Source organism: Prionailurus viverrinus, chromosome C1, assembly GCF_022837055.1.
Source record: "Prionailurus viverrinus isolate Anna chromosome C1, UM_Priviv_1.0, whole genome shotgun sequence".
Taxonomy (NCBI): Eukaryota; Metazoa; Chordata; class Mammalia; order Carnivora; family Felidae; genus Prionailurus; species Prionailurus viverrinus.
In genome coordinates this window covers 6,560,680-6,578,394 of record NC_062568.1, presented here as the reverse complement: position 1 = coordinate 6,578,394, position 17,715 = coordinate 6,560,680, and the positions used below count along the sequence as shown (strand labels likewise).

At 42.9% G+C, this 17,715-nt stretch overlaps 1 protein-coding gene across 11 annotated transcripts in view; it reads right to left on the bottom strand.

Annotated features, from left to right (window-relative positions):
* The window catches only part of COL4A4 (collagen type IV alpha 4 chain), a 135,498-nt gene that overhangs the window by 38,458 nt on the left and 79,325 nt on the right, over nt 1–17,715 (bottom strand). For all 11 annotated transcript variants that reach the window (XR_007154992.1, XM_047872283.1, XM_047872288.1 and 8 more), the window contains 10 exons: nt 16,485–16,668; nt 15,022–15,090; nt 13,710–13,817; nt 13,012–13,230; nt 10,418–10,579; nt 9,292–9,462; nt 8,675–8,818; nt 5,760–5,867; nt 4,493–4,674; nt 3,569–3,632 (listed from right to left, as the gene is read on the bottom strand). Coding sequence is in view for 10 of the 11 variants with exons in the window: in XM_047872283.1 (XP_047728239.1) it covers nt 3,569–3,632; nt 4,493–4,674; nt 5,760–5,867; nt 8,675–8,818; nt 9,292–9,462; nt 10,418–10,579; nt 13,012–13,230; nt 13,710–13,817; nt 15,022–15,090; nt 16,485–16,668 (1,411 nt within the window). In the remaining variant the exon portion in view is untranslated. The remainder of the gene's footprint in view (nt 1–3,568; nt 3,633–4,492; nt 4,675–5,759; nt 5,868–8,674; nt 8,819–9,291; nt 9,463–10,417; nt 10,580–13,011; nt 13,231–13,709; nt 13,818–15,021; nt 15,091–16,484; nt 16,669–17,715) is intronic.

The following is a 17,715-nucleotide window of genomic DNA, read 5'->3' as shown; positions in this document are numbered from 1 at the left end:
ACAAAAAAAAATTACAAAGGCACATTTTATTGATAACTTCACAAGAGACCACACATTCAAAGGCCACTCTAGGCAATGGCTCCCACTGTACCACGGAGCTGTCCCACATCATTGCTGAATTCTTCCCAATACAGGACTTACAGCTGGGAGCTGGTTATAAATGGGGACTCAAAATAGTTGGGATCGGGAAGGGCAAGACAATAGATGCAGTTATAAGAGAGAATAAGAGAGTTAATCAGGCATGATTTATAGTTCCCACTCACACCCCTTCCTAAGGGGTACCAAACACATCTTGTGGAAATTTCTCTTCCATCTGGCCTTACTTCTAATTGTGGCTGATCGCTTGAGGGGTAGGAATCTGGTCTATCCCAGGTCAGCCAGTCTTTCCTTGAGAAGCTGGAGTACAAACTGAGAATTTGAGGTCCTTGGTTACTGAGGCAGCAACCAAAAGGATTATCATGATGTAGTTATCATGATGCTTTGATGTACAGAGTGAGTGTTTGCAATCCAAACATATCCAGAAAGGTCCAAGTATCTTGAATAGACAATGATGAAACCACCTGGCAGATAAGTAAGAACCAGCCGAGGGGTGCATGGGTGACTCAGTCGGGTAAGCGTCTGACTCTTGATTTCAGCTCAGGTCATGATCTCATGGTTCGTGAGACTGAGCCCCTCATCAGGCTCTGTGCTGACAGTGCAGAGCCTGCTTGAGATTCTTTCTCTCTTTCTCTCTGCCTCTCCTCTACTTGCGCTCTCTGTCTCAAAAATAAATAAACATTTCTAAAAAAAGAAAGATAGAAAAAGAAACAGCCCATAAAGAAAAGCGCAAAAGTCTCAAAAGAGAAACCATGGGTTGCCTAAAGTATGGGTTTCATTCATTACCCTTATATGGGCTTCATGAGAAACCTTTGACTCCAGGTACCATGCATGCATTTCGGTTCCTTGCAAACATGGCCAAAAGCAAGTATGAAGAAAATAACAAGTAGGTTTGTATTTTGAGAGATGTGAGGGGACTATAACAAATGCATAGGTAAGCAGAAGAAGAGTGAGTTTTAAACCATGAAGCTATAAAGTGTCAACTCAAATATGAAAACTTCTCTACTTGTAACTATTTCTGAAGAAGATATCTAGGTTATTCCTTCTGGATAAATAAGTGTGCACACTTCTTTTTTTCCTATAGCAATTATCCTATTATTTACGGAGTCTCTCAACATGCACAACATGTCTCATGGTACCGGTAAGGGAGATTTTTAGTGGTTCATTATGCTTTAATATTTTATTTTACTTTTTTAAAGATTATATTTTTCAGTAATCTCTCAACACCCAACGTGGGGCTTGAACTCACAACCCCGAGATCAAGAGTCACATGCTCTTCCGACTGAGCCAGCCAGGTGGGCCTACTCTTTTATATTTTAAAGTTATTCATTTTAATCTGTGATAAAGTAGCATAGTGTGAATTCACAGATAGTGAAGTTAAGGTTAAGGTTAAGAAGGTAAATAATAATTAAGAGTCAAAGAAAAATATTAACCCAATGGTATGCAAGGATAGTTGCAATGTTAAAGATTTTACGCAAACATCGCAATTTAAGATACTCTGATTTTTGTTTGCTTGTGTGTCTGAATAAAGGGTTAATGAAATCCTTCTTTCTCTAAGAACATTAAAAGAAAATTTTTTTTATGTTTACTTATTTTGGAGAGAGAGAGAGAGAGAGAGAGAGAGAGAGAGAGAGAGAGAGAGAACAAGCAGGGGAGGGGCAGAGAGAGATGGAAACACAGAATCTGAAGCAGGCCCCAGGCTCTGAGCTGTCAGCACTTGCAGGGCTTGAACTCAACAACCATGAGATCATGACCTGAGCTGAAATTGGACACTTAACCGACTGAGCCACCCAGGCACCCCTCTCTAAGAACATTTTTAACCACAGGTAACTTTGTTTCTGTTTCCCTGGAAATCTGATTAAGGTAGAATGTCAGTTGTGTGATGAAACAACATGGTTATGGTACAAGTTAAACCAAGGCCTATGGGGCCAAATCTAACCTGTGGCTTGTTGTAAATACATTTTTACTGGAACACAGCCACACCTCTTGTTTGCATATTGTCTGGCTGTTTTCGTGCTATAGGTGTTCTCATGCACAGCTGAGTAGTTTTAACAGGGAACATATGGCTGAAAATATCTGTGGTCTGACCCCTTGAAAAAGCACACTTGCTGACCCCTGGCTTACGGTAAACATGACCCAACTATGAGTTATATGTCGCCCAGAAATTCTTAAGTGAAATATTAACACCTGGTAGGAAGTCATGGCCTTGGCCTTCTCTGTGCACTGTGACTCTTGTCTCAGTACCCTAAAAGTCGTATCTATGGAGTCCTTAGAAGAGATATTGGGTCTTATCGTACAGAAGGCTTATAAGCCAAGGTGGACCCTGCCCACCAACGTGGATCTGGTCTTCATGCACCTGAGCTGTCATTTACGAAGCTGCAATCACTACAAAGACCACTGAAGGACCCCCACTGAGGAGAAAGACCTGTGTGCTCTACAGGCATACTGTTCTCTCTCCGGTACCCTTAGATCCTAATGACAAATGTGGATGATTTGTGTTTCGAGTGCTTGACTATCTAGCAGTCTAAAAAGAACCGCTGGGTTAGTGTCTAAAATTTATAAAGAACTTATATAACCCAAAACTCCCCAAAATGAAAAATCCAATTAAAAAATGGGCAGAAGACATGAATAGACCTTGTTCCAAAGAAGACCTCCAGAGGGCCAACAGATACACGAAAAGACGCTCAACATCACTTATCACCAGGGAAATGAAATTCAAAACTTCAATGAGCTATCACCTCACTCCTGTCAGAATGGCTACCATTAACAACACAAGAAACAACAGGTGTTGGAGAGTATGCAGAGAAAGGGGAAGTCTCTTGCACTGTTGGTGGGAAGGCAAACTGTTGCAGCCACTGTGGAAAACAGTATGGAGGTTCCTCGAAAAGTTAAAAATTGAACTACCCTACGGCTCAATAATCACACTACTAGGTATTTACCCAAAGAATACAAAAATACCAATTCAAAAGGATACATGCACCCCAATATTTATAGCAGCATTATCCACAATAACCAAATTATGGAAACAGTCCAAGCATTCATCATTTGATGTATGGATAAAGAAGATGTGGGGTGTGTGTGTTGTGTATATACATATAAATATACATATACTTATATTTATATTTATGAAATGGTATATTATATTACTCAGCCATCAGAAAGAATGAAATATTTCCATCTGCAACAATATGGATGGAGCTCGAGAACATTATGCTAAGCGAAATAAGTCAGAGAAAGATAAGTACCATATGATTTCATGCATATGTGGAATTTAAGAAACAAACGAGCAAAAGGGCAAAAAAGAGCTGGAATTTAAATAATAATTTAAAAAAATAATCAAAAGAAGCCCTTGGATATTGCAGTTTGTTTGATGGATTTAACTTTTCATTTGTGCCAAATGTGCGTGCCCATGGTGTTACGAACACCCAGGACCATAAGCCTGGTGGACGGCTGCTGTATTTCCGAAGCATACCTTTAGGGCCTCTCAGTCCATCGCTTCCTGAAATTCCAGGGGACCCTGGAGAACCTGGTTCACCCTGAGAGTTTAAAACAAAAGACCTTGTTTGGTTTCACATACAAATGGCATATTCACAACATGATCCCGTTATAATCTTCCATAACCATTGTCCATATATTTGCAATGGTAAAGAAAATTGGAAATGCATTACAGGCAATGCTACTCCATGTGCCTAGCTTTTAAAAGTTGCTAAAAGCCCAGAATTGGAGGTACCAACGGGTAGCGTCCAATTCTCTATTCCTGACTGCATAACAGTAATTGCATCACATGACTTGAATTTTAAGTTTTGAATGAGCAAACTGATACCAAATAAAACATTGTCAGAAGACATTTTTGTTCTTTTCCCAAAAACTTTAAAAAAAATCTATTTGATTCCAAATGATGGGTAGCAAATTATATACATCTTCTGGAAGTTATGATGTAGGCTCCTACATGTTAGGTACCTCCTGGCTTCCCAAGGGAGTATTTCACTCATGGTTATGAAGACCAAATGTATTTACAGAAAAATCTGTGATATCTGCAACTCGATAGGAAGGCTTAGAAACCAGAATTTGGGTTATATTTCAGATGATTCTTGACTCCGATAAACCATCAGTCATGAGATAAATTTCGGTAGAGCTGTTTAAACTAGGCTGGGGGTACAGTACGTGGAGTAAGTGACCGGGTCATCTGTTACGAGAAACAGGCATGAACACTGGCCAAAAACTATAATTACCTCATAGCCTGCCAGAAGGCTCCATCCTTTCTTTGGCATATCCCTTCTAGTCTAAAACCCGGTAAAACGACAATGATATATACTGGCAAATTATGACTCCTTATCGGCATCCCGAGAGCAAAAGGGTTTTATTATTTCTTTCCTCCCCAACAGCAGCCACTTACCTGGTCACCTGGAAATCCTGGAAAACCAATAATGCCTCTCAGCCCGGGTGAGCCTGGAGGGCCTGGGGCTCCAGGGAGCCCCGGGTGCCCGGTTCTACCAGGCTCCCCTCTGTGAAATCCAGGTGGTCCGTATCTTCCCGGCTCTCCTCTCCTCCCCTGCATCCCCGGATTGCCTTTATCACCTGATGGGGTTGGAAGTGTTAACAAACCTCTTTGAGGAAATCCCGGGCTGGGCAATAGTTAGGCTTGAGGGTGTGGGTCCTACATTTAGGAGATGAAGCCAAGGGTTTTGGAAATCCGAATTCCTGCCCTCAGCCACATCGTGATGGTTTTTGGCTTCAGTGGAAGAGGCGTCCGCAAAGAGGGCTGGGGACACCCGAGGTAGGAATGGGCATGCAGGGTCGTTCGCTTTCACACCCTCATTTTACAAATGAGGAAGAACCTCGGACCAGTTAAAGGACATTCGCCCCCTAACAACTAGTTCAGGAGAGAGCCAAGACAAGAGCCGGGCTTCGTGCAGACTAAATCTGAACTTGGGAAAGAGAACACAAATGTGGTGGTCAAAATCCTTGCCACACAGTGTTTCTGAGGGGCAGCAGCACAGCCATCGGGGTGATTGTTAGAAAGGCAGAGTTGGGCTGCCCCAGATCCGCTGACTGAGGATCTGTGTTTTCACAAGAGCCCCCGGGGTTCATCTGCCCACTGAAGACTGAGAAGAACGGTCAAAATGACCTAGACAATCAATTTTAATAATTAAAATTATTCGGGGCGCCCAGTGGCTCAGGTGGTTAAGCATCCAACCCTTGAATTCGACTTGCGTCACGATCTCATGGTTGGTGAGTTTGAGCCCCACATCAGGCTCTGCACTGACAGCACGGAGCCTGCTTGGGATTTGCTCTCTCCCTCTCTCTCTGCCTCTCCCCTACTATATAAATAAATAAACTTTAAAAAAAATTATTCATTTTAATACCAGTCACCAAAAACAGGGGTACTTTAAACCTGGAACTGGTACTATAGGTATAATCTTAGGATTGGTCTTAGTTTGGAATGTTCAAGCCTATACATACCTATGAATTTGAAGTTCTGGCATGGAAAAGCAAAAGAAAAATACAGCACGAGGTTAATCTGGGTATAGTTATATCTTAAAAAGATGACCTTTCCTAATCTCAGCATTATTAGGAAAGCTGTCTGATACGCATGCTTGTTTGAACGATCCAAAAAGAAGTCTACTCATTTGATTCAGTCTTAAAAAAATCTAAGTGCTTACCTTCTGCCCCTGGGAATCCACTATCTCCAGGAGGTCCAGGTTCCCCGGTTTTCCCCTTTAGGGAAATTACAGCCATCTCTCCTTCATCTCCTGGGGGTCCCCTTGCTCCTTGAGATATTAATGATGCAAGAGAAGACAAACAGAAGGACCACACATGTGATTCTTCTGTTACAGCACTTTACGTCCGGTTTGCAAATCCACATTTCAGTTACTAAACCGCACTTATGTTTACAGCTTGCACGATGTCCATACCATCAACTTATTTTTCTAAAGGAAGGGCCGTGCCTTTTACATTTCTCTCCCCACTTGTCCGGCAACAGGGTCTGGTGTACAGGGAGTGATCAGTGAATGTGTGCTAAATACAACCAAATGGGTCTCGGAGGTTTAAGTGTCAAAAGACAGGCTTGAAAAGTCCCAGATCTAAAATATGTCTGTTTATCCTGTTAAACGTGAATTGCCCATTGCATATGTTTCAGTTCCCCATCCTCTCCTTCCTGGCCACACTCTATTATTTTCCTTACACTAAAAGAACACTTATTTCAACTTGCTGCTCCACACAGAGAATTCTGAAAGGTAGGAAAAATGTATGATGTTTCCATCTGATTTTTGTAAACACTGTCCAGTTGGAGAAGTGTGTTCAAGTGGGCTCATACCAGCAAGGTGAAAGCCAATTATTAACAATACAAGAATTTTGTAAGCCAGTTGTTAAACTGTTGGCAGCTTTAAAAAAAAAAAAAAAAAAAAAAAAAAAAAAGAGCCATGGTGGGAATATTTACACCATGGGAGCAAACACAAATCAGGGCATTTAAAAAATTTACTTATTTATTTAAATTCCAGTTAGTTAAAACACAGTGTAATATTACTTTCTTAATTTTTGTTTTTTATTTTGGAGACCATAGTAGCATAGCAAATATCACTCAGTCTACGCTAGCAAAGAGTGACTGTGATTCCTTGATTCTATGTAATAAATTTACAGGCTAGTAAAACAAAAACATAATAGTAGAATCAATCAACTAAGAAGTAAAAGTAATTAGAAGGTGGCATCTGGGTGGTTCAGTCAGTTAAGCGTCTGAGTCTTGATTTTGGCTCAGGTCATGATCTCACCGTTTGTGGGATCGAGCCCCTCGTCAGGCTCCATACTGATAGTGCAGAGCCTCCTTGAAATGTTCTCTCTCCCTCTCTTTTTCTCTCTGCCCCTCCCCCTCTTGTTCTTTCTCTCTCTCCCTCTCTCTCTCTGTCTCTCTCAAAATAAATAAATAAACTTAAAAAAAAAAAGAAGTAAAAGCTATTTGAATTTTATAGGAGGCTATTTACCCCAAAAGCTTTAAGGACAAAAAACTTGTTTCTCAAAATTGTCAAGCATTCATTCTCAACCCTGGAAATGAAACGTTACCTTCACTCACTGCAGCCTCATGGCTAATTGGTAAAAGTAAATATTTAACAGGGACGGACACAGAACATTTAAACCAGTGGTCTTGCAATTTTTATTTTTTAATAGCAATGACAACTCCTTCTTTAAATGAAGCTTGGGGGAGGCATAACTCACGGCTCAGATGAAAATGGACTTCTTACAGTTCAGAGGTCTGCAAATTACAACTGGAGAGCCAAATCTCACTTGCAGCCTGTTTATGTATAATCTGTGAGCTATGAATGATTTTTACACTTCTAAACTGTTAGGGGGAAAACTCAAAACGAGAATAATATTTTATGACATGTGACAATTAAATGAAGTTCAAATTCAGTGTCCATGAACAAAATTTGATTGGAACATAGCTATGTTAGCGTGTTTCACTGCTGTCTCTGGCTGCTTTCGTGCTGCCAAAGCTGACCTGAATGGTTTCAACAGAGAACATACAGCCTGCAATGCCTAAAATCTTTACTATCTGGCTCTTTATTAAAAAAAAAAAATTATGTTTTTGTTTGAAAGAAAGAAAGAAAGAGGGGTGCCTGGGTGGCTCAGTCGGTTGAGCATCCGACTTTGGCTCAGGTCATGATCTTGTGGTTCATGAGTTTGAGCCCCGCGTCGGGCTCTGTGCTGACAGTTCAGAGCCTGAAGCCTGCTTCAGATTCTGTGTCCCCCTCTCTCTCCGCCCCACCCCTGCTTGTCTCTGTCTCTCTCTCTCTGTCTTTCAAAAATGAATAAACATAAAAAATTTTTTTAAAAAAAAATAAAGAAAGAGGAAAGAAAGAAAGAGAAAGAAAGAAAAAGAAAGAGAAAGAAAGAAAAAGAAAGAAAAGAAAGAAAGAAAAAGAAAGAAAGAAAGAAAGAAAGAAAGAAAGAGAGAAAGAAAGAAAAAGAAAAGAGAAAAGAAAAGAAAAGAAGGAAGGAAGGAAGGAAGAAAGAAATTGAAAGAGGTTGGGGGCCAGGGGCCCTACCTGTACTCCCTTCCCAATAGGTGAGAAGGTCCTCTCAAACTCAATAGCTATAAATCAAAGCATCTGTTATTCTTTTTTTCCTATTAATAGAGCAATTCATTTATCAGCTATATGCGCGACATGATAGAGAGGTAAGGAAAATGAAGTGGTTTAAAATTCTAAAACAAATACCTGCAATCTAAAAGGAAGAGGAATCCAAGCTTCAGGATAGTCCTGTTTCTTTTTCCTTTTTTTTAAAATTGTTTTAAATGTTTACTTATTTTGAGAGAGAAAACGAGAGAGAGAGCACACGTGTGGTGGGGGGTGGGGTGACGAGAGAGAGGGAGAGACAGAATGCCAAGCAGGTTCCTTGTCGTCAGCGTAGAGCCCGACTCAAGGCTCGAACTCATGAACTGAAATCAAGAGTCAGACACTCAACCAACTGGGCCACCCAGGCATCCCAAGTCCCATTTATTTTTCAAAGACCATATTTACCCATTCTGATCAAACACCAGACACAAGATATGTTGCATCATCATCGTGCTGTTAACCGCATTTACCTTTGGCGCCTTTCACCCCCTTGTCTCCGAGGAAGCCAGGCCGACCCCTCTCTCCTGGTTCCCCTTTATGGCCAGGGTGCCCCTCCAGGCCAGGCTTTCCTCTCTCCCCTGGGAAACCTGGGAAGCCAGGCAGCCCCTGGGATCCTGATGAAATGAGAACATGAATTTTTAGAAAAGCCATTTTAAAAGCTACTTTGCTTCCTAGATTCGTGGGGCTTGCTGTCAGCGAGGAGGTGTGCCCACCCGCGTACCTCAGCTTGTCCTGAAGGTGAACCACCGCCGTCAGCCTCACGGCGTGTGATGGCCATGCTTGCCTACTCAGCTCTCCGCCCCACAGAGCTGAAGTGAAGCCTTTATGTCTTCTGAGCCCTGACCCCACAATGCTTTAAGGGGACCAGGAGCCAGGGACATGGGGCTGGAGGGTGGGGGCTCATCCAAAACAGAAGTACATTGGCTCTGACCCTACACCTTATCGGCTCTACCCTGTCGAGCAGAAGTGTTTACGGGTTCTGTGGACCTAACACCCCCACCCACCTTCTCCCATCTACCTACCTCTTTACTTAGCAGTGGACTTGAGGTTTATAAAAAGGGAGAAATAATGGAAAAGCACTACCCACCCTTTGGGCCTGGAAGACCAGGCAGTCCATCATCGCCTATGGGGCCTGGGAGCCCTGGGGGTCCGGGGGGTCCATCTACCCCTGGCCGTCCTGGGACTCCAGGGAGACCCTTCATTCCAGCCGGACCAGGAGGCCCCACATCCCCTCGCTGTCCTTTCCAACCTGGGGCGCCTGAGACAAACCACAATGACAATAACATATGAAGACTGAAGACTGGCTTCACACACGGGGCAGGAAAGAAAAGAATTCATGATAACTTAAATTGTGTCTCTGTGCCTATGAAACACTGGTTATCGGCTCAAATCACAATGGCAAGCCTCCATCAGCCTAAGAACCTATTTCTCTGGCTGCTAGAAAAAGAAAGGCATGTGACTTGAAAAACTACCTTCCAGTAGAGAGACACGAGTACTATGAAGGGCATTTGAAAAATGGAAAATGGATAAGGATGAAGAACGAAATTATTATTATTAGCATTTACTCTTGAAGCGAATAGAAGAAAACTTTCCAGGTGTTTCCTGAAGCTATGGCCGAGTGAACTTTGGTCGTGTTCACCACAGAGGATTATAGAAGTCACAGCAATGTCATCTAGGAGTATGGGTGCCAGGAAGAAAGCCGCGGTGGCAGGGATGGCCCCAACCTCGCTTTGATGCACTGAGAGGGCAGATCCCTACATCTGGATGAATCCAACAGGATTTGCACAATAGGTGACAAAGCACATGGTGAAGTGGAGATCACACTGGAAATAGCCCTCCAGCACCTTGTGTTGAAAGATGCCTCTTCCTGGGTCTCCCCAGCCCCTACAACAGAGCCGGCTGTTCTGCAGGCTGCTAGAAAGCACCAGTTCCCCAGGCACAGCGCTCCTCTCGGATGCTGCACCCCACTGCATGTGTAACACCCATCTAACCCCGCTTCTGTTGCCCTCATGACACTAGGGGGACAAGGGGAAATGACACGAGCCACCAGGAAGCTCATGCTACTTGCCGTTCTGTGAATAGTACAGCCCTTGGTCTCTGCCCCAAGAGTCTTGGTTCTGTCCTTCGGTAAAAGAGCAGCAGGGATCCTATTCCTTGGTGAGAAGAGTCAAGCTGCAGACCCTACAGAGGTCTTGACATGTGCCGACACTTACCTGGACTGCCCGGAGCCCCGGGGAGTCCGGGTTGCCCTGGTGTTCCTGGGGCGCCTCTTTCACAGGAATGGCCAGGTGGACCTGGGATCCCTGGAAACCCAGCACTTCCCTCTCTGCCTCTGGGGCCTTTGAGACCTGGGAATCCGGGCAAACCAGCCGGCCCTGAAATGATACAATGCACTCCTGACACTCCGGGCACAAAACTGTATAGAGTCAGCCTGCAACAAAAGGTTCACGCTTATCGATCCCAGCAATAAAGGTTTTGATCCTGGCTCAGTGCTCACAGGAGTTAAGTCTCGCACAGGATTTTCTTATCATAGATGGTAGCGAGCTCCAAATGAATGGGAAAACCACGCATTACTCAGAGAGTTCCTTGATAAGGTTGTGTAGACAACAAAAAAGCTGCTTATGCAAATTTAAAAACTACACAGTTCTTCCTGATTCTAATTAACCTCTAACATGGTGGCGGGCTTCACACCAAATCGCCACAATGCTCGCCCACCCAGTTTGCACTGTATGGACGTGCTTTTTGTAAGCTATTTCGTCACTTGAACTCTTAAATTTCTACTGACTGGAGAGGCAGTGTCATAATTTTCAGAAAAAAAAAAAATCCCCCATCATTCCAAGCCCTAACCTAAATTTTGTTTTATTTTTCCCAGTTTTCATCATACTTTTGTTCATATGTTTATATTTTTAAGGTAGTGATCACAGTACACACTCGATTGTTGGATTATTTCACATTGCATATGAATCTGCAAATTTCTTCTATTTTGTTTTAATCTTTATAAATATAATTTTAATTGCTAATAGCTGAATAGTGTTCCTTTGAGAGACTGAGAGAGAGAGTGTGTGTGTGTGTGTGTATTACTTAACTCTATTGTTCCCATCCTCTCATCCTCTAATGTGGATGATATAAGAGTACTTTTTTTAATGTTTATGTATTTATTTTGAGAGAAAGGGAGAGAGAGAGCATGTTCAGGAGCTGGGGAGGGGCAGAGAGAGAGGAAGAGAGAGGGAGAGAGTGTATGTATTACTTAACTCTATTGTTCCCATCCTCTAATGTGGATGATATAAGAGTATTTTTTTTATGTTTATGTATTTATTTTGAGAGAGAGAGAGAGAGAGAGAGCATGGTGCATGAGCTAGGAAGAGGCAGAGAGAGAGGGAGACAGAGGGAAAGAGAGGGAGATGGCATGTTCAGGAGCTGGGGAGGGGCAGAGAGAGAGGGAGACAGAGGGAGACAGAGGGAAACAGCATGTTCAAGAGCTGGGGAGGGGCAGAGAGAGAGGAAGACAGAGGGAGAGAGAGGGAGACAGCATGTTCAGGAGCTGGGGAGGGGCAGAGAGAGAGAGAGAGGGAGAGAGAGAATCCCAAGCAGGCTCCAGGCCGTCAGCACATCCTGACTCAGGGCCGCACGAACTGTGAGATCATGACCTGAGCCAAAATCAAGAGTCAGATGGTCAACCGACTCAGCTACCCAGGTGCCCCCAAGAGTATTTTCATAATAACCTTCATCTTCTGCTGAACATTTCCCTTAGATACATCTTCACAAGTGAAATAGCGAATTACTAAGTCAAAATTATTTTTACTGACTCAGATAATACATTATCTTGTTACTTTCCAACTAATTGGGGTTTTGCATATGAATATTTTGACTTACAAACTACAGAACAAGTAAGCTCCCTGGTGACACAGAATGTGGCTTAGTCCCTTGTCCTCCACGTGCCCTGTACTATGATACTACTGTGGACACCTAATAAATGCTGGCCTATCCACTGTCAGAAAAGACCCAGAACAGTGCTTGTAAAACTCTAGTCTGGGGTCCACTCTTGGTCACCATCACCCAAAAGGCTAAGTAAGTTCAGATGGAATTTCTGGCCCCCATCCAATTTTGATGTAATGAATCAAAATTTCTGAGATTGGGGCCCAGAAGATGATTTTCATGGCCCTGACCCAGGCTTATTTTTAAGCACATTAAATCTAAACACCTCTGCTGAGGATCCTGAAGAATCCTTGGTGAATTTGGAAATGGATGAAAATCAGTGCCAGGGCCATCCTCCCACCTTCCCCGCCTGCTGCCCCTGCTGGGACGAAAGTCTCTCCACCCTGTCACCTGTTCAAATGACACAGCTTGTGTGCCAGGGCCCAGCCCACCCCCAGCTCCTCCATGGGGCTTCCCTAAACACCATCTCACCCTGTTCTGCCTCCCTGAGCTGCCCCTCCTCTTACAGGTGGTCCTTCAACCTGGCTTTGGCAGTGGGCATGTTCCCCGGGCCCTGCTCCTTGGGCGTTTACAGAGCTAACATACTGTCCTGAGTCTGAAGCAGGCAGATGTCCAGTAGCTGCTGAATCAAACTGAACTGACGGAGTCACAGTGAGCTGCCCTGGACTCGAAAGGTACCAGTAAAATGCAAAGGCAACACTAAGGACTCAGGTTACTTGAAATGTGACCAGTGCTCATTTATGAGGGAAGATGCCTGGGGGGACATTTCGCATTCTAGACTTCTAAGGCTAGATAGTCTAAATAGTCTTCACTGACCTGTTGCAGACCTGAGCCAGCTTTATGGACCACAGGGACAGGACAGCCCTCATACCTGCAAAGCCTGGAGATCCTGGATCACCTCTATGTCCTTTTGACCCCGGCACCCCTGCAAGACCTCTCTCTCCCGGGGGACCTGGGTGGCCGTAGGCAGTGTCTCCCATGATTCCTTTCTGCCCATTTGCTCCACGAGAACCGGGAGAGCCTGGGGGCCCAGGAAGGGAGGACCCCTTTGCACCTCCAAAACCTGGATCTCCTACGTCACCACGAAAACCTATCGAAAAATATTGTTTCAATTGTTAAACATACAAATATAGAACCAATACAAATGTAAGACTACTACTTTGATAAAAACACATTAAAAAAAAACACAGGGATACGTTACTAAAATTCAGAGTAACTTAATAGGCAACGTTGCTTTGCCACCTTTCACAGGAAAATACGTTGTGAGTTTGTGTTTTCTAGAAGCCAACAATGTTTCCCTAATCGCTTTCATCATGGCAGTCTGTCTGTACTGAGCAGTTTCTACCAAATAACAGACCAACAGTAGTCTATAACTCATGCTTTCAGGTGGAAGTAGCCCTGAGGATTTACAAAATTACCAGAACCTAAAAATTATCAAAACATAGCTAAGAGCTTAGTGTTTCAAGAAAAAACATCCCCCATGATCTAGGGATCCGTGGGCCATTTGCTTACTAAGGTCATCGAGTTTCGAGGTCTACACGCATTCTTAACTGAAAACCACTTACTTACCAGGTGGACCAGGTATTTCTGATATTCCTGGTTTGCCACGCTGACCCTTTGGCCCATCTAAACACCTCAACCCTGGAGCGCCCGGAGGGCCCGGAAGTCCCTTTGGTCCTAAACAATAACAACCAAACCCAGACTCAGTAAAACACAAATGAAATGAGAACAAACTAAGGTGATTTAAAAAAAAAAAAAACCCTAAAAACCTCTATGCGGTCTTTTTCAGAGGACTTCTACTTTATGGAAGATGTTGCCTCGCCTGGTTTACATAATCATTTTATGAATCGCGTGCTGCAAATAAGTGTTTCAGAGAATAATTCTGTTCATGTACTTCATTTTTTTTAAAGAAGTTAATGTTTATTTATTTTTGAGAGAGAGAGAGAGAGAGAGAGAGAGAGACTGTGAGTGGGGGAGGGGCAGAGAGAGAGGGAGACACAGAATCGGAAGCAGGCTCCAGGCTCTGAGCTGTCAGCACAGAGCCCGACGTGGGGCTCAAACTCACGAACCATGAGATCATGACCTGAGCTGAAGCCAGACAGTTAACTGACTGAGACATCCAGGTGCCCCTTGTTAGTATACTTTAAGTCACACATAAAGGATTCTTCCTGAAAGCCTTTGAGACATACACCAGCACTCAGATGAACCTTTTGGTTCCTCTGCTCTGTGTCAACACAAATATTAGAGCATAGCCCCTTCTGTAGGAAGAAAGATATGTGGCCTGCTGGGTGAAGGCCAAAATCTATTTCCCTGCATCTTACTGAATTTGCCCTCAAATGAAGTATAGGCAAAAAGCACCTGCAAAAGGAATTGAGATTTAAAAAAAATTTTTTTTAGTTAAAGATAAAAACCATTCTGACATTTCCTACTGTAAGTGATCTCAGTTAAAATAACTTTAAAGGAGGTGCACCTGCCAACTTCAACTTTGAGTGTTCATGTCCCTTGAGATTTGGAAAACAGAAGAGAGTAAAATGTAATCAGTAAGCAAATTATCATTATTCACTCTTGGGGCATAGGAAATACAGTTTTTAAATTCTCAAAGAGCAGACATTTTTACTAATTTGTGATCAAATCAAGGTAAATTTTGTTACACAGAGATCTAAAAAAAATTAAAAACCCACCTAGAGGGTGCCCAAACCAGTAGACTAGAGTCCCAATGGGAATTACCACTCATACTGGCTTCCCATAGTCCCTCAAAACCCGGTAAGAGTTTTAGAAATATCCTCATTAGTTGCCTGATGATGAACTATTGGTTCATCTGTCTTACTAGTTCTTTTACTCTGTGGTATGTGTAAAACAGTTAACTTCTCATTGATCATACCTGGAGCTCCATCAAAACCTGGAGGTCCTGGCCTCCCAGGGTAGGTTACGTTACAAGAAATTGTATCGCCTGGAATGAAAAAAAAAAAAGTGGCATTCATACAACTGATAGCCCCATGTAACATGAATCCCAAAGACAACTCAATCAAGATATTCTTTTCATGTAGTATATGTGGCATCCAAGGAATAAGAGGACCCCAAGTATCGTTAGATCACTTAAACTACCTTTGTTCTGAATTTCTAGAAGCTCGGTCCTGAAATCTGAACTTCAACGGTCAGACAGCTATAAACATAGGGGGAATAGGAAAAATTCCAAGAAGTATCAGTTTTACTAGCCTAGAAGAAAACAATGCATTTATAGGCTCAATGATATCCAATACAATGGAATCAGAAGATTTGGTAAAGCAGGAAATCACAGCAACATCTGACACTGAGTTCAGAAGATCTGACTCCCAGGTTGGCTGTGGGAGTGTGTAGATGACGGGGGGCGGGGGCGCTGAGATATTAATACCAGCTGCCATTCAGGGAGGGGCTACCATGAGTCAGTGGCCTCAAATGTATTGTCTCTTGAATTTTTTTAATGACTCCGCAACGTGATGGTTGTCACCCGCCATTTTCATGGTCAAGACAGTAAGACTCCGAAGCTTGTGCCTCTCAGTTTCCTTCCCCTTTAAAATAGAACATTTCTCTTTTCTCAAAGAAATAATTATAATGTATTACTTCATATGCTCTCAAATCAAAAATGTACCAAATGAATAAAAATACTGTTGTATTTTGATGGGTCCAGAACCATAATCTTACACCTTATTGAGGGCCAAAATAGTGCCTTTCTATGTTGTCAAAGCAAGAACCAAAGATATTATTTCATTCTAAAACTTTGCAGTTAATAACGTAGTCCAAGGTATATGTACATATTGCAAAAGAAAAGAATCTAAATTCTTTCTCCAGCCTTTTCAAAAGTTTTCAGCTATAATACTGCAAGTCATTTATTGTTTAAATTCAAATAACTGTCAAATATATTTGAAATCCCTTCCTTTTTTCTTTCTTTCTAGAATGCCTACAAATGGGTTTTCAAGGACAGTGATGTATTTTTTAAATGAAATACTGGTGTTTTTTATTAAGATACACTGCATTGTCTCAAAAGACTATAAACAAATAGATATTTTGAATATATATGTAAATTTAATGCAGATTGCATAAGTTGGGATTGAGAAATGAATGAAGACAATTTTGGCATGCTAGACAAACAATGCAACAAAGACATTTTAGTATTTTAAGAATTTGTTGTAAATATTGATTGTGCTGTGATGCTTTTATTTGTCTGGCAATATTCAAGGTTTGAACAGCAGCCTGAAGGAATTTTATTTAGTGGTTCTGCTACAATAGTTTAGCCCCAAAGAGGGGATCGCTTTAGCTTCCACTATTTTCCCCCGACATTCTGTAACACAAAACCTTCAAAATTACCTTTCTGACCCTTCAAGCCCTCAAGGCCCCTCTCGCCGGGACGGCCTGGAGCTCCTGGTGGCCCTCTTTCTCCTGGTGGCCCGGGAAATCCTAGTCCTGGTTGTCCCTTAGGTCCTGTTCTTCCCGGGGGCCCCGGCAATCCAGGAGACCCTTTTGCACCTGGGGCTGCGTCTTCATGATCCCCCTGGGAATATTTGCATCGTGAGTCAACTATCAATCTTTGCAAGTCCATAAACCCAAAGCAGCCATTATCATAGTCTATAGAAGCACGTGGAAAAACTTCATATTTCCAGTAGACAGTTCCTCAATAGCAAATCACCAATAGATGAGTAACTTAGTTTCTTCTTCATCCTTTACATAAAAATTTACAAACATATGATGCTATGGCTGGGGGGGTCCACCTCAAATACAGAAAGCTGTGTTATGTATTCAATACAAAATTTAGAAATTTTTTGTTAGAACAACTCTCTAATACCAAATATAACGAAATACAGAAATACGTCAATTGAGGGAGGTAAGAAAGAAGGCTTACAAGCTGAATAAATAAATTCTTAGGTCCTTGAAACTGTTTTCCTGCATTCTTACGAGAAGACACAGGATAGACTCAATCACCCTCCACGCCTGCAAGGAGAGGGCTGACCAACACTTCCTTCTCCTGCTTTAAGAATTTGATCTTTGGTTAACCGTCTAGTTCTGTTCCTCTGGAAACTTCCTAAAAATTGGATGTCAAATATATTATAAGGCAACATTGCTTATGGTAACGTCAATCCCTGGCGGCAAAACTTGCATCTGGTCTGGAAAACTATGAAGACCTGTGCGGAGTCCTTGCCGGGGCTCCCTTGAGCGGTGGTTCCCTGTGGGGTCTCCACAGGCCGTGTCCCTGTGGGGCAGGAGGCTCTCAGTCAACGCTGCTGGCACATGTGCTGTGTGTGGATCTCGTTTCACTCTCTCCCGCCGAATGAACAGCTACCAGGGGTCTTGCATACGAGCGACGCACGTCTGATGCTACCCTGCTGGCAAGCTGAGGGCTGTGTCTTCTGTCTTCCCGAGTAGCCTGGTCTCACATGTGGGTGATGACAGTCTTGTGAATCTGGATTGGTTCAACGAATCTAGGAGGACCGCTCTAGACCATTATAGAAACCCCTCATCTAATGCGACCTAGGGTACGTTTTGGTTTTTCATAATTAGATCGGAACCCGAGGACCATTGCCACTCAGTGACATTGGCTTCT